Below are 17,047 nucleotides of genomic sequence, written 5' to 3' on the forward strand. Positions count from 1 at the left end.
AGCACACCCGGCCAGTCGGGTTTTCAGGATATCCATAAATGAATATGCACGAGATATTTGCCCATCAAGGAGAGAGTGAATGCAACTCTCTCTCAAGCATGTATTATGGCTATTCTAAAAACCTGACTAATTTGGAACATTCTGAGGACCAGATTGAGAAGTACTGATGTAAGGAGCAGGGCTTAATTTCTGGAGCATGGCCTAGAGCACAGTTCCATCACTTTTCAGACTGCAGAGCCATAAGGGTGTTACGTTCCAGCCCCTTCTTTCCAGGCAGCTTGCAGAGGAGGGGATGAACCTGGAGCTAAAAAAATGACACGGGGACAGATACCCACAATTAACCGTGGGGCGGGGACAAACTGTGTGCCTGTGTCCTTCACTAGACAAGCCTTAAAATAGGCTGTTCCAACTACATGGAACACATCTTAAGGCGATTGGCATCTGAATTCAATGAACATAAGAACATAAGAAGTTGCCTCACTGGGTCAGACAAGAGGTCCATCTCGCCCAGCGGTCCGCTCCCGTGGCGGCCCATCAGGTCCGCGACCTGTGAAGTGGTTTTTGACCATTTCTATAACCTACCTCAACCTACCATTGCAGAAGCTGCTTTGGGATTTAAATTAAGCACTTAAATGACATCATTTATGTATTGTCTGCTAATCAGACTTCTACCATCTGCAATGTCCTTCCACCACATGCCCAGTTGCTTATAATAATAATAATAACTTTATTCTTATATACCGCCAACAATCTTGCGACTTCTAGGCGGTTTACAGTGAGGTGAAACTGTACAGTCAGCGAATTACAGAGTATAACAGTGACCATCTGATATTAACAACATTAATAATAACAACAGTTTATATTAAGCACTGCAAGAGATTCATCCATCGTTGCTGGCCTCAAGGAGCATTTCCAACCCTTTGATAGGCATTTATTTTCCTGTTCATCTACTACACTGTTGGTTCTCTTCTACACACAAGTCTGAAAGACAATCCAGTTATCTTCCCAGATGATGTAAAAACACAGGCAACCAAATCTTTGGTAAAGTTGTACCAAAACCAGATTGAAATGGAAGGCTCTATTTGTTGTTTACAAATAGTTGAACATAATATTGCCCCTTTATATACTTTGATTAAAAGATTTAAATATAAAATAAGTGTTTTGAGGCCAGTGCAAATAAGGAAAATATCTGCAGGGATGGGGATAGGAACAAACTTTACACTGGGGCATTCTCTACCTGGGAAAGAGCAATCGCTCTACACTTCCCCTCCGCATTCGTGGTGACAGGGGAACGGCAAGGCAGTGAATAGAGAAAAACTGCAAATATCTTTTCGTAAGTTATTTGCAGTTTTTCTGTTAAAAAAAAAAAAAAAAGACACAAAGCCGCAAATAACCTGACCTGTTCCAATGAAGAAAGTGCAGCTGGGAGCAGCTATTTTCTTTGTGCATCTCCCGGAGAGCAGTTACTTACCGTAACAGGTGTTATCCAGGGACAGCAGGCAGATATTCTCTACATGTGGGTGACCTCATCCACGGAGCCCCCACGCGGACAGCTTTTCAAGCAAACTTGATTGAAGATTTCAAGTTTGATGGTGCTGCACCACGCATGTGTGTGCCTTCCTGCTCCATTAGAGGGCGCGTCCTCTCCTCGTGGTCTTCAGTTCAGATAGCTAGCAAAGAAGTCAACCCCGGGAAGGTGGGAGGGTTGCGAGAATATCTGCCTGCTGTCCCTGGATAACACCCGTTATAGTAAGTAACTGTGCTTTATCCCAGGACAAGCAGGCAGCATATTCTCTACATGTGGGTGACCTCCAAGCTAACCAAAAAAAGGGACAGAGGGAAATTGGCAATTTAGGAAAACAGATTACGCAAAACCGACTGGCCAAACCGGCCATCGCTTCTGGACAAAGTATCCAGACAGTAGTGAGGTGAAGGTATGAACCGAAGACCAAGTGGCAGCCTTGCAGCTCTCCTCAATGGGCGTGGACCTGAGGAAAGCGACAGAAGCCGCCATCGCTCGGACTTTATGTCCCATGACCAGACCATGCAAAGAGAGACCAGCCTGAGCATAGCAGAAGGAAATACAAGCAGCCAACCAGTTGGACAAGATGCGCTTGGAAACAGGACGGCCCAACCGATTAGGATCAAAAGATAAGAACAACTGAGGAGCCTTCCGATAAGGCTGGGTGCGTTGGAGATAGAACGACAACGCCCTCTTACAGTCAAGAGTATGAAGCGCCACCTCCCCAGGATGAGAGTGGGGCTTCGGAAAAAACACCGGAAGAACGATAGACTGATTTAGGTGAAAATCTGACACCACTTTAGGCAAGAACTTGGGATGAGTGCGCAGGACCACCTTGTCATGGTGAAAACAGTAAAAGGTGGGTCCGCGACCAAAGTCTGCAGCTTACTGACCCTGCGAGCAGACGTGAGGGCAAGCAGGAAGATCACCTTCCAAGTAAGGAACTTCAGATGAGCTTTGTCCATGAGCTCAAAAGGAGGTTTCATCAATTGAGCGAGGACCACATTGAGATACCAAACCACAGGGGGAGGCTTGAGAGGAGGATGGACATGCAAGAGACCCCTCATGAAACGAGAAACCAAGGGGTGGACAGACAGCGACTTTCCATCAAGCTGCCGATGGAAGGCAGCAATCGCACTACGATGGACACGAACACAATTGGTCTTGAGGCCAGACCGAGACAAATGAAGCAAATAATCCAAAACCGAAGACAAAGAAGCAGACAAAGGTTCTACCTGATTGGACGCACACCAAGTGGCGAATCTAGTCCACTTCTGGGCGTAACACTGTGTAGTAGAAGCCTTCCGGGAGGCTTCCAGAACATCCCGCACCGACCAGGACAACCCCAGGGAAGGTGTCAAGTGGAAAGGAACCAAGCCGTCAGATGAAGAGACTGCAGATTGGGATGCAACAGTGAACCCCGACTCTGAGACAGCAGAGAAGGAAACACAGGCAGAAGCAGAGGATCCCTGACACTGAGTTGAAAAAGCAGGGAAAACCAGGGCTGCCGAGGCCACTGAGGGGCTATGAATGTTGTACACTTGTTGTAATTTTTGAAAATGAATAAAGATTTTTTTAAAAAGAATCATGGTGGTGCGGGCAGACTTCAGATGGACAAGAGTCCTCAGAATCAACGGGAAGGGAGGAAATGCATACAGGAACCTGCCCGTCCAATCCAAAAGGAATGCATCGGCCTCAAGACGGTCCGGGGAGAATACCCTGGAGCAGAACAGAGGCAACTTGTGATTGAGAGGCGAGGCAAAGAGATCTACCTGCAGAGTCCCCCACCGTAGAAACACTTGGTGCAGAGTCTGGGAATGGAGCGACCATTTGTGCGGCTGCAGAAGGCGGCTTAACCTGTCCGCCAGACAGTTGTGCTCGCCCTGGATATACACCGCTCGAAGAAAGATGTTGTGGTGGAACGCCCAATTCCAAAGGCGAAGAGCTTCCTTGCAAAGAGACAGGGAACATGTACCCTCCTGTTTGTTCACGTAATACATCGCCACCTGGTTGTCCGTGCGCACCAGGACCACCTGATCCTGAAGCAGATGTCGGAAGGCCACCAAAGCATTGTAAATGGCCCGAAGCTCCAACAAGTTGATGTGACAACGGCGGTCCACACTCGACCAAAGGCCCTGTGTACGCAGCCCGTCGAGATGCACCCCCCAAGCATACGCCGAGGAGTCCGTCGTGAGGTCCTTGTGATACGGAGGAGCAAGAAAGAGCAAACCTCTGGAAAGATTGGACGAGGTGGTCCACCAACGGAGCGAGCGTCTCAAGGAGGGAGTTACCGTAATGCGATGAGAAGCAGGATCCCGATCCTGCCGCCACTGAGAGGCCAGAGTCCACTGAGGGACCCTCAAATGCAGTCTCGCGAATGGTGCGACATGCACGGTGGAGGCCATGTGACCCAAGAGGACCATCATCTGCTTGGCCGAGACCGAAGTCCGCAGGGACACCTGCCGGCTCAGCCGCACGAGCGCGGCTTGCCGAGGGGGAGGCAGGAACGACAGGAGGCGAACCGTGTCCAGCACCGCCCAGATAAACTGAGAGGGGCACAACTGAGACTTGGGGAAGTTTACCTCGAACCCCAGACTCTGAAGGAACGTAATAGTCCGACAGGTCGCTGAAATAACCCCCTCCCTCGACGGGGCTTTGATCAGCCAGTCGTCAAGGTACAGGAAGACCTGGAGTCCCCGCAACCGCAGAGCCGCAGCCACCACCACAAGACACTTCGTGAAGACTCGTGGGGATGAAGCCAGCCCAAATGGGAGGACCCTGTACTGAAGATGCAGGCCCCCACCTGAAAGCGCAGGAACCGGCAACAAGCCAGATGAACTGGCACGTGAGTGTAGGCCTCCTTCAGATCGCGGGAACACATCCAGTCGCCCTCGTTCAGCAACGGATACAAAACAGGAAGCGAGAGCATCCAGAACTTTTCCCGAACCAGGAACTTGTTCAGCTTCCGGAGGTCCAGAATAGGACGGAGGTCCCCAGTCTTTTTGGGGACCAGGAAGTACCGGGAGTAAAAAACCCACCCCCGCTGGGAGGGGTGAACCTCCTCCATAGCCCGAAGACTAAGAAGAGTCCGAGCCTCCAGGAGGAGTAAGGGAAGCTGCGCTCGATTTGAAAGAGACCCGCTGGGAGGATTGTCCGGAGGCAACTCCCGGAAGTTCAGCGAATACCCCTCTCCGACAACGGAGAGGACCCATGCGTCCGACGTGATGCAGGTCCAGGTCAGATAGAACGCCCGTAGACGGCCCCCAATAGGAAGAGGGACGATGTCCAAAGTGGAGGGGGCCCGCCCCCTTCCGCTCAGCCAGTGAAAAAGACGGCGCGGGCTTAGACACAGCAGGGGTCTGAGGCATAGGAGGAGCCCGTTGCTGCCGCTGGCATCGAGGAGGCGGACAAGAGAAGGCAGGTGTAGACTTCTGCGAGTACCGCCGTGGCGGCAGTCAATACGCCTTCGAAGGAGTGGGCTTCAGCTTAGGACACACCAAGGACGCAAAGGACCACTCGTGCTCCAAGAGGCGCTTAGTGGCCGCCTCAATCGAGTCGTCAAAGAGCTCGTGCCCCACACAGTGGAGATTCGCTAATCGGTCCTGAAGGTTGGGGTCCATATCAACAATGCGAAGCCATGCCAAACAGCGCATGGCGACCGCAAAGGCAGAGACCCGAGAGGAAAGCTCGAAGGCATCGTAAACGGCATGGAACAAATGCAGACGAAGCTGCAAAAGAGAGTCCACCACCAGCCCAAACTCCGCATGGCGAAAGGCGGGCAAATCACCCTGAAAAGCAGGCAAAGATTTGACAAGGACCTTCAGATACGAGATGAACGAGAAGGTATAGTTCAAGACCCTGTTGGCCATCATGGAATTTTGGTAGAGGCGTCTACCAAACTTATCCATGGTCCTTCCTTCCCGGCCCGGCGGGACAGCCGCGGAGATCCTAGAGGGATGAGACTTCTTCAGGAAAGACTCGAACAGCAAAGACTGGTGGGAAAGCTGCGCCTTCTCAAACCCCGGGCATGGAACAGTCCGGTATCTAGACTCCATTTTGGACGGAATAGCGGGGACCGCATAAGGGGTCTCCACATTCCGGAAGAAAGCCTGGCGTAGAACCGGATTCAAAGGGAGCCGCAAAGACTCCAGAGGAGGACAAGGGAGGTACATCTCCTCCAGGAACTCCTTGGTATACTTGGAGTCAGAATTGGAGGTCAAGATTGAGCGCTCTCCCCATGTCCTGGACAAACCTTGTGAAGGAAGAAGGGCGACCCTCCGACTGGTCCTCAAGAGGGGTGGTCGAGCGAGACCGCAGTGCTGCCTAGAAAGAGGGCGAGGCCTCCCGAGAATAGTGAGGCGGCCTATTAAGTGTCACCATGCCCGGAAGCCCAGGACGCTCCACTAAAGGAACGCGGCGGGGTCGAGGACCGCCTGCGCCTCGAGGACGCCTGAGGCAAGGACCCCGGGGTTCAAGGCACCGAGGTCCGCCACCGAGGCGACACGCCTCGGGACACCGAAGGGGAGCCTCTCAATGCCCCGGCTCCCTGGGCCGGGGCCCCGGACCAGGCTGGTGACTTAAACAATCGGGGGTTGGACAAGGACACCACCGAGACCCGGAGAGCCTCAGTCCGGTGACCCAGAGACCAGCCCCACCTCGGGGGGGGGGGGGGGAGTCCCGGGGCTGCTTCGCCAAGCGGCGAGACAGGGTCGAGGCACGCCCCGATCAGCGCTTTGGCTTCGGCCACCCTGAAGGAGAGGAACGCCCAGAGGCGAAGAGTCGGAGGAAGAAAGACGCCGAGACTGATGCACCTTGCCCCGCGGGGCCTCAACAGGACGCTCGGGCTGGTCTACCAGCCGCGGGGTCAAACAGGCCAAAGCCGAGGAGAGCTCCGAGGATATCAAGGCTCGCAGCATACCCTGGAACACAGGCACCGAGACAATCGAGGGTCTATCAGGTGCAGCAGTGCATTCCACCGAGGGCGACCTCGAGGATGAGTATTCCCGGGAGGCAGAAGCACGCTTGGAGGGCTTGGACAAGACCGGGGGGAGCACACTCCCACCATGGACGGCCGGAGACTCCAAGGCCGGCTTCCTCGCCAGCGCTGACCCTGAAGAAGGAAGAGGGGACTTACCCGGAGCCGAGGTCTTCGAAGCCAGGGTCGAGCCCTTCGAGGTCGAGGTCTTAGCCGAGGCTGAGGTCTTCGAGGCCGACACCAATGTCGAGGCCGAGACCAGAGCCACCGGCTCTCCAGCAAAAAGTTCAGCCATGCGGGCCCGACGCCGCCACAGGGCACAATTCTGAAAATTAGCACACCGGGGGCAAGCGTCGGTCGGATGATCGGCCCCCAGGCACAAGATACACCACCGATGCGGGTCGGTGATTGACAACAGCCAACCGCACTGGGTGCACTTTTTAAACCCGGTAAGAGGCCGGGACATAGAGGGAAAAAAACGGCCGCAGCCAAGTCGAGGCCAGGCGGCGGATGCCGAAGTCCAAAATCACGGAAGTCAAAAACTTTTTTTTTTTTGTATGAAAAAACCCAAAGGCAAAAAGGCGCACAGCGACTCCGAGAAACACAAAGAAGCCGCGGTGCTAGAAAGGCACTTCAACATGGAGAGAAAAACGACAGGGCTTTCTGGCTCCACGGAAAACTAAGAACTGAAGACCATGAGGAGGGGATGCGCCCTCCAGTGGAGCAGGAAGGCACACACATGCGTGGTGCAGCACCAGCAAACTTGAAATCTTTAATCAAGTTTGCTTGAAAAGCTGTCCGCGTCCGGGCTCCGTGGATGACATCACCCACATGTAGAGAATATGCTGCCTGCTTGTCCTGGGATAACATCGATTTCCTATGATGTAAATTTGTGGGTGGGACCTTCAATCAAAAAACAAAGAATAACCGAAACCGCAGTCCGCAAAACCGTGAATATGGAGGGGGAAGTATACTCTCTAATCCAGCCCCTCTTCAACTGTTTTTCCTGCCCTCCCCCCTCCAGCTCCAATTTTGTACAAATTAAGCCCTGCGGAAAGGGAGACTGGATGTGGGAGTTAAGACCCTGTAAGGACCCAGGAAATATATAGAGGGAGGTGAGTGTATACACAAGCAAATGGAGAAGAAAAACTTAGGAATGAGCAAGAAGTGGGGATGTGCAAAACAAGGAGGCAGTCCAAGAGTGCTTAAAAAAATAAAAATGAAGACCATACCTATTGGTGGGGTGACATGAGTAACAGTTGCTTGGTTCAAGGCCTTACAATGCGATTCAGGTTCTGTGAACAGACACAAAGTACTGTACTTTGCTAAAAATCAGTCATCTGGAACTCTACCCAACTCTACCTATATCTGGCCAGTACATGCAAGAGATAGCTCAAGGGAAGGGCATAGACCACAGCCACAGAGATAATACAAAATCAAGCCCCCTCCCACCCTTGGTTCAGTCCTGACACGGGGGAAGATTTTTCCCCATCCCCGTGGGAACTCTTTTTCCCGTCTCGGCGAGTTCTTTTCCTATCCAATTCCTATAAGTTCTGTCCTCATCTGCACAAGCCTCAAACACTTTAAAATCAAAATTGTTCGAGACTTGTGCAGTTAAGGCAGAGCTTACAAGAATGGGACAGGGACAGCGACAAAACCCGCAGGGATGTGGATAAATTTGTCCCCATGTCATTCTCTATTCCCGATGTCCTCAATAAGTTAGCAATTGCGGGAAAGGAGTGGGCATGCGTATCAAGCTCCGAGTCAGCAGATAGCTGAGTGGAGGAGTACAAAGAGGGTACAGAGTTGCACAGGTTCTTGAATCAGAGGTTGAAGGGTAGGGGTGAGAGGTGCAACCCAGCCCAAAGTCAGGCAGTGGAATGTGCAACTCTTACCTTTGTCGTCCTGGAACTCAAGCATCTGCCGCAGCTGGCGAAGAGCATTTTGGGCTGCTCGGATCTTGGCTTCCCTCTTGCTGCTCCCTATCCCTTCAGGAAAGGTAACTCCATCCACCACGGCGCAGAGGGAGAACTGAAGAGATGAGGCTGGACGGGGAAAAGACAGGACATATAAATGCAAGTAGCCTGCACACAGACTTCATACATCCCCCTGAGGTTAGGGTTCAAATCCTGCACTGCTCCTTCTGACCTGGGAAAGTCACTTAATCCTCCACTGCCCCAAATACATTAGATAGACTGAGCCCACTGGGACAGATAGGGAAAAATGCTTGCGTAAACCGCTTAATACACATTGTTCAAGTAGTATATAGAAACCCCATTCCCTTCCCTCAGCAAGATACAACAGATATGGTCTATATAAAGCTCCCAAATGCTTTTCCATAGAAATGCACTAACAATAGACGTTATCACATTATATATATATTTTTTTTTTTTTTTGCTTTTCTATTGACAACTTATTTCCATGCATTCAAATGGCCTAACATGACTACAAAAGAATCTCAGTTATCCGGCACCCACGGGGAATGGTGGATACCAGATAACTGTTTTTCTGGTTAATTGAGAGTGTATTGGAAACCTTGTCTAACACACTCTCAATTCCCCCCGCCCCAAAGCACCAGCGCGGCAGTGGTCCTGAGCCGCACAGCTGTCCTCCTTCCCTCAAGCCCCAAAGTGGCAGAAGCAAGCGGCGGTCCTGATCCAAGAACTCATCACTTCTAACGCATGAGTAAAGGCCCTGCAAGGGTTGTCTGCAAGCAGCCTGTTTTGAGGCAGCCTCTTGCTGACTGGCTGCGCTCGGGTAAGGAAGGGAAAGGAGGGAGAGAGCAAGGGAGTTCGTGGCTCAGGACCGCCGCCTGCTTCTGCCACATCAGGGCTTGAGGGAGGAGGGTTTTGCGGCTCAGGACTGCTGCCACACTAGTGCTTCGGGGCAGGAGGGAGGATTTGCAGCTCAGGACCCTGCCACTGGTGCTTCAGGAGACATTATCCCCCCCCAGCAATTTTTTTTGCCAGTTCTGTGAAAGTCCCAGTTAACCGAAACTATACTGTACTTAGCAGAGACTAGGAGCACAACGAGAAAATTTAGTGGGGGAGGGGGGGTGGATGACCTAGCATTTCCACTAATCCCCCCTACCACCAATTATACTTTGCTGGCAGGGATGTTTAAGCCCTGCCAGATAAAGTTTTGCTGCCGGAGTCCTGAACATGCTGAGAAACAGTGCAGCAGGCAGGCCGCTCTAGCTTCCGACACCTGCACATGCTCAGTTCGAATACATGAACTAAGCACGTGCAAAAGTGCCGACATCGGTAGATAAAGCAAGAATGGAACAACATTCTGCTGCTGCTCAGGCAGCACAGGCAAAGCTCTATCAGTGAAAACTCTTTGGCTGGCGGGGCTTAAACATTCCCATCAGCCTTGACTACCACAATTTTGGAGGGGGCCTGAGCCCAAAGTTAGGAGGGCCCAAGCCCTCGCTGGCTACACCAGTGGTAAAACCTACGCAGTTTCAGTGAACCATACGGGAGTTAGGAAATAAAATGAAAACCTGAGTGAGAAGTTTAAGCAACACAGCTCAAAGCATGCAGTAGTGGTTGATGGGGTCCAATCTGCTGCAAGAAAAATGCAGAGCGATACCGCAATATTTATAAAGGTCAATGTTTGGCACCAACATTGCAGAAGAGCTAACAGACAGATATGTCAAAGGGTGTAGTTAAGAGGTAAAAAAGACTTAAAAATTTAAATAAAAAACCAAGGACTGTACTTAGAGATATTTGGAGCATTGAGATTAAGCATAAAATTAATGCATCTCAATGGCCACGTATTTGGTCTTGGAGGATAAGATGTACATTGTCTGCGTCTATGAGGCAAACATGGTTTTTCCTGTTGCATAGAGCACTCTGGACCCCTGTTCGTTTACAAAAATTGGATTGCTCTAAGTCTAATAGATGTTGGCATTGTCATCTTGAGGCTGGAACCCTAGATCATTTATTATTTTATTGTCCTCATTAATAATTTTTGGAAATTGATCTGGGGACAAATAAATTCTATGTTAGAGAATCATGTGGCCCTGTCATATGACACAGTTTTGTTTGGGATGTCTATGAGGGCCAAAAGTCAAATCTCCTCGAATAAGCTGTTAATGATTTTAACAGGAGTTGCCATCCAACAAATAACATACAATTGGAAAGATTACAGGGGGTTGAATTACTGTTTCTGGTGGAGTTCGGTGTGTCATGTGTATGAAATGGAAAAAACATTGGCGATTAAGAGAGGATATTATAAGAAATTTAAAGATGTGTGGGGACCATTAATTGATTACTATAATAAATAATTGAATTTATCCCCATTTAGTATGTATAGGGTGGGAGGGTGGATGGGTGGGTTTTATGACATTAGGATGAGTAGTTAAAAAAATATTTGGAAAGGGAGGGAGGGGAGGTAATTTATGGTATAAGATGATTGTAAAGTTTCAAGTGAAGAATGTATAATATGACTTGATTTATTGTACACTTGTTTGTATAATGTAAAAAGGAATAAAGATATTAAAAAAAAAAAAAAAGACTTAAAAATTTCTAAGAATGGTTGAGTGTTTGACTATTTAATCCATAAAATTGAAAACATATTTGGGGTAAAAAAATCTGATGCAGCCACCAAAACAAGAAAAAAAGGACTTGTCTGATAACCCATTAATGAAAATGCATTTCTAACCTTTTCCAGCCGAGTTATGCTGACTTTGGGATTATCAATGTTTTAAATATTTATTTATTTTAAAAAACATTTTATACCATCTACTTGCTCCTGAATAAAAACTCAAATCAATGTACAAACCATAAGTCGCCTTTATCTGCCATCGTTTTCTAGGTCAATCATAAAAATAAAATAGAATAAAAAACAAATAAAGAAATGCAAAAAGCTCTTCCTGATAACCTCTCAATAACTAAACTAGACTCAAAATTATTAGGTTTAACAGAAAAGTGGTGAACATTTGGAAAATACCGTATTTTCACGCATATAACGCGCGCGTTATACGCGTTTTTACCTACCGTGCATACCCCTCGCGCGTTATATGCGTGAGCGCGGTATACGAAAGTTTTAAAACATAGTTCCCACCCCGCCCGACGCCCGATTCACCCCCCCAGCAGGACCACTCGCACCCCCACCCCGAACGACCACTCGCACGCGCTCCCACCCGCACCCGCATCCACGATCGGAGCAAGAGGGAGCCCAAGCCCTCTTGCCCGGCCGACTCCCCGACGTCCGATACATCCCCCCCCCCCGGCAGGACCACTCGCACCCCCACCCCGAAGGACCGCCGACTTCCCGACAATATCGGGCCAGAAGGGAGCCCAAACCCTCCTGGCCACGGCGACCCCCTAACCCCACCCCGCACTACATTACGGGCAGGAGGGATCCCAGGCCCTCCTGCCCTCGACGCAAACCCCCCTCCCCCCCAACGACCGTCCCCCCCCCAAGAACCTCCGACCGCCCCCCCAGCCGACCCGCGACCCCCCTGGCCGACCCCCCCACCCCCCTTCCCCGTACCTTTGGAAGTTGGCCGGACAGACGGGAGCCAAAGCCGCCTGTCCGGCAGGCAGCCAACGAAGGAATGAGGCCGGATTGGCCCATCCGTCCTAAAGCTCCGCCTACTGGTGGGGCCTAAGGCGCGTGGGCCAATCAGAATAGGCCCTGGAGCCTTAGGTCCCACCTGGGGGCGCGGCCTGAGGCACATGGTCGGGTTGGGCCCATGTGCCTCAGGCCGCGCCCCCAGGTGGGACCTAAGGCTCCAGGGCCTATTCTGATTGGCCCACGCGCCTTAGGCCCCACCAGTAGGCGGAGCTTTAGGACGGATGGGCCAATCCGGCCTCATTCCTTCGTTGGCTGCCTGCCGGACAGGCGGGTTTGGCTCCCGTCTGTCCGGCCAACTACCAAAGGTACGGGGAAGGGGGGTGGGGGGGTCGTGGGGGTCGCCAGGGGGGTCGCGGGTCGGCTGGGGGGGCGGTCGGAGGTTCTTGGGGGGGGCGGTCGTTGGGGGGGAGGGGGGTTTGCGTCGAGGGCAGGAGGGCCTGGGATCCCTCCTGCCCGTAATGTAGTGCGGGGTGGGGTTAGGGGGTCGCCGTGGCCAGGAGGGTTTGGGCTCCCTTCTGGCCCAACTACCAAAGGTACGGGGAAGGGGGGTGGGGGCGTCGTGGGGGTCGCCAGGGGGGGCGCGGGTCGGCTGGGGGGGCGGTCGGAGGTTCTTGGGGGGGGCGGTCGTTGGGGGGGAGGGGGGTTTGCGTCGAGGGCAGGAGGGCCTGGGATCCCTCCTGCCCGTAATGTAGTGCGGGGTGGGGGTAGGGGGTCGCCGTGGCCAGGAGGGTTTGGGCTCCCTCCTGGCCCGATATTGTCGGGGAGTCGGCGGTCCTTCGGGGTGGGGGTGCGAATGGTCCTGCCGGGGGGGGGGGATGAATCGGACGTCGGGGGGGGGGGGTGAACGGAGAGTCGGGACAGCGCACGGAGAGGCGGGGCAGTGCACGGAAGTCAGGGGGGTGAACGGAGAGTCGGGACAGCGCACGGAAAGTCAGGGCAGTGCACGGAAGTCAGGGGGGGTGAACGGAGAGTCGGGACAGCGCACGGAAAGTCAGGGCAGTGCATGGAAGTCAGGGGGGGGTGAACGGAGAGTCGGGACAGCGCACGGAAAGTCAGGGCAGTGCACGGAAGTCAGGGGGGGTGAACGGAGAGTCGGGACAGCGCACGGAGAGGCGGGGCAGTGCACGGAAGTCAGGGGGGGTGAACGGAGAGTCGGGACAGCGCACGGAAAGTCAGGGCAGTGCACGGAAGTCAGGGGGGGGTGAACGGAGAGTCGGGACAGCGCACGGAGAGGCGGGGCAGTGCACGGAAGTCAGGGGGGGTGAACGGAGAGTCGGGACAGCGCACGGAGAGGCGGGGCAGTGCACGGAAGTCAGGGGGGTGAACGGAGAGTCGGGCAGCATGCGCGGTATAATCGTGAGCGCGTTATACCAAAGTTTTTGTGCTTATCATCGTGATTTCTGCGCGCTATACACGTGTGCGCGTTTTATACGGGTGCGTGTTATTTGCGTGAAAATACGGTACTTCCAGTAGAGTCTCTAAGAGGCAAACTAGAGGCAGAATTCAAGCAGACTGGGGACAGACAGAAGATCCTGGTGGTAGCAGGGGAGCCACAGATCAATGGAAGATTAGGTTTATACTTTCGATAATCTGTTAGTCCCTGGAGGATTCCATATGCTAGGTATTCAATCTCAACCCGCAGTCTGGGTTTTGCAGAAATCCACATCTTTTCTGAACCCATGCTCCACCCCCTTGGCTTGAGAGTTAGTAATTCCAGTTAAGTCCCAAAGTAAAGCACATACCTGCAAATCCAGGACAAGGGGGTATAGCCTAGAATCCCCATCAACAGAAGTAATTCAAGAACTGGCATGCTCTGCAAAGTATTAACAAGTGATAACAGGCACAAAGACAACTCAGAAAAAACACTGAGGAACACTGTATCACTAACCTGCAGTGTGCAGAAAGCACCACAAGAAAGGCCTTCGGTAAAGCACAGTTACTTACCGTAACAGGTGTTATCCAGGGACAGCAGGCATATATTCTCACATGTGGGTGACGTCATCTACGGAGCCCCGATGCGGAAGCATTTTCAAGCAAACTTGATTGAAGATTTAAGTTTGCTCTGCTGCTCCACGCATGCATGCCTTCCTGCTCCACTAGGGGGCGCATCCCCTCGTGGTCTCCAGTTCACTTAACTAGCAAAGAAGCCAACCTCGGGGAGGTGGGCGGGTTGTGAGAATATATGCCTGCTGTCCCTGGATAACACCTGTTACGGTAAGTAACTGTGCTTTACATGATTGAGACATTTAAATACATCACGGGACGTATCGAGGTGGAAGATGATATCTTCTTTCTCAGGGGACCCTCTGCCACTAGAGGGCATCCGCTCAAACTCAGAGGCGGGAAATTTCATAGCGACATCAGGAAGTATTTCTTCACAGAAAGAGTGGTTGACCATTGGAATGAGCTTCCAGCGCAGGTGATCGAGGCCAGCAGCGTGCTGGACTTTAAGAATAAATGGGATACCTATGTGGGATCCCTACGAGGGTCGAACTGGAATATCGGTCGCTAGGTATAGACTTAAGAGGATGGGTCAGTAGGGTGGGCAGACTTGATGGGCTATAGCCCTTTTCTGCCGTCATCTTCTATGTTTCTATCCCAGGACAAGCAGGCATGATATTCTCACATGTGGGTGACTCCAAGCTAACTGAAAAGGGATGGAGGGAAGTTGGCAATTTAAGCAAATAGATTTCGCAATACCGATTGGCCGAACCGGCCATCGCTTCTGGACAGTGAGTCCAGACAGTAGTGGGAGGTGAAAGTATGAACCGAAGACCACGTGGCAGCCTTGCAGATTTCCTCAATAGGTGTGGACCTGAGGAACGCTACGGAGGCTGCCATCGCTCGGACCTTGTGTCCCGTTACTCGACCATGCAGCGCGAGACCAGCCTGAGCGTAGCAAAAGGTGATGCAATCGGCCAACCAGTTGGACAAGGTGCGCTTGGAAACTGGGTAGCCTAACCAGTTTGGGTCGAAGGACAAAAATAATTGTGGGACTTTCCGGTGTGGTTGAGTGCGTTGGAGGTAAAAGGCCAACGCTCTCTTACAGTCAAGAGTGTGAAGCGCCACCTCTCCGGGGTGAGAGTGAGGCTTGGGGAAAAACACGGGCAAGACGATGGACTGAGAGGTGAAAATCAGACACTACTTTAGGCAGGAACTTTGGATGTGTGCGGAGTACTACCTTGTCATGGTGGAAAACAGTGAAGGGTGGGTCCGCTACCAGAGCCTGTAGCTCACTAACTCGCCAGGCGGAAATGAGTGCAAGCAGGAAAATCACCTTCCACGTGAGGAATTTAGGATGGCATTTGTCTAGGGGCTCAAATGGAGGTTTCATTAGTTGAGCCAGAACCACGTTAAGGTCCCAAACCACCGGAGGGGGTTTGAGAGGAGGGTGGATATTCAGAAGACCCTTCATGAAGCGAGAGACTAAGGGGTGGAGCGAGAGGGCTTTTCCTTCCAGGGGCTGATGAAAGGCTGCAATCGCACTGAGGTGTACTCGAATGGAGTTGGTCTTTAGGCCGGAATGAGATAATTGAAGTAAATAGTCAAGGACCAGAGGGACGGGGACCGACACCGGGTCCTGGCTCTGAGAGGAGCACCAGGTTGAGAATCTTGTCCACTTTTGAGCATAGCAGGTTCTCGTCGAGGTCTTTCTAGAGGCCTCCAATATCTCCTTGACTGATTGAGACACGGGGAGAGAAGTCAGGGGGAAAGAAACCAAGCATTCAGATGAAGAGATTGAAGATTGGGATGTAACAGCGAACCCTGACTCTGTGATAGTAGAGAGGGAAACCGAGGCAGAGGCAGTGGATCTCTGACACTGAGTTGAAGTAGAAGGGAAAACCAAGGCTGGCGTGGCCAGCGAGGAGCAATCAGGATCAGGGTGGCTTTCACCATTTTCAGGTGGACCAGCGTACAGTAAACCTTCCCTCCCAGTCGAGGAGGAAGGCGTCGGCCTCGAGTCGGTCCAGGGAATGTATCCGGGAGCAGAAGAGGGGCAGTTTGTGATTGTGGGGGGATGCGAACAGATCTATTTGCTGCGTCCCCCACTTTTCAAACACCTGTCGTAGGGTCTGAGAGTGCAGTGACCACTCGTGTGGCTGGAGGAGGCGGCTGAGTCTGTCCGCCAGACAGTTTTGTTCTCCTTGTATGTACACCGCTCGAAGGAAGGTGTTGTTGGAGATTGCCCATTTCCAGAGGCGCATGGCTTCCCGACAGAGGGGCCAAGACCCTGTCCCCCCTTTGTTTGTTTACGTAGTACATTGCTACCTGGTTGTCGGTTCGGATGAGAAGCAGATGTTGAAAAGCTACAGCTGCGAGATAGATGGCCCGGAGTTCTAGCACGTTGATGTGACAGCGGCGGTCTTCTGCTGACCACATCCCCTGAGTGCGGAGGCCGTCCAGGTGGGCTCCCCAAGCGTACTCCGATGAGTCTGTGGTGAGTACCTTGCTGTGAGGAGGGGCGAGGAAGAGCAAATCTTTGGAAAGATTTGAAGAGTCAGCCCACCAGCGGAGCGATCGTTGCAAGGAAGGAGTCACTGTCACGGGACGATCGATCGGGTCCCGGTCTTGACGCCATTGAGAGGCCTGGGTCCATTGAGGGATTCTCAGATGGAGACGGGCGAAGGGTGTGACATGGACGGTGGAGGCCATGTGGCCCAGGAGAGTCATCATCTGTCGAGCTGATACCGAGGTCATCAGTGAGATCCTTCGGCTCAGACTTACTAACGCCTCTAGACGCGGAGGGGGGGAGGAAGGAACGGAGGCGAACCGTGTCCAGCGTGGCCCCGATGAATTGTAGGGACTGCGAGGGCCGTAGTTGGGATTTTGGGAAGTTTATCTCGAACCCCAGACTTTGTAGGTAGATAATAGTCTGTTGGGTCGCTGAGATAACCCCATCCCTGGACGGGGCTTTGATCAGCCAGTCGTCCAGGTAGGGGAAAACCTGAAGACCCTGGGAGCGTAAG

At 52.2% G+C, this 17,047-nt stretch overlaps 1 protein-coding gene across 3 annotated transcripts in view; it reads right to left on the reverse strand.

Annotated features, from left to right (window-relative positions):
* LOC117365620 (adenosine deaminase domain-containing protein 2-like) overlaps positions 1-17,047 on the reverse strand; it is a 54,444-nt gene that overhangs the window by 19,125 nt on the left and 18,272 nt on the right. For all 3 annotated transcript variants that reach the window (XM_033956188.1, XM_033956189.1, XM_033956190.1), the window contains exons 4-5: positions 8,393-8,542; positions 7,730-7,792 (exon numbers count right to left, since the gene is read on the reverse strand). In XM_033956188.1, the coding sequence (XP_033812079.1) occupies positions 7,730-7,792; positions 8,393-8,542 (213 nt within the window). The remainder of the gene's footprint in view (positions 1-7,729; positions 7,793-8,392; positions 8,543-17,047) is intronic.

Source organism: Geotrypetes seraphini, chromosome 8 (genome assembly GCF_902459505.1).
Source record: "Geotrypetes seraphini chromosome 8, aGeoSer1.1, whole genome shotgun sequence".
Classification (NCBI taxonomy): domain Eukaryota; kingdom Metazoa; phylum Chordata; class Amphibia; order Gymnophiona; family Dermophiidae; genus Geotrypetes; species Geotrypetes seraphini.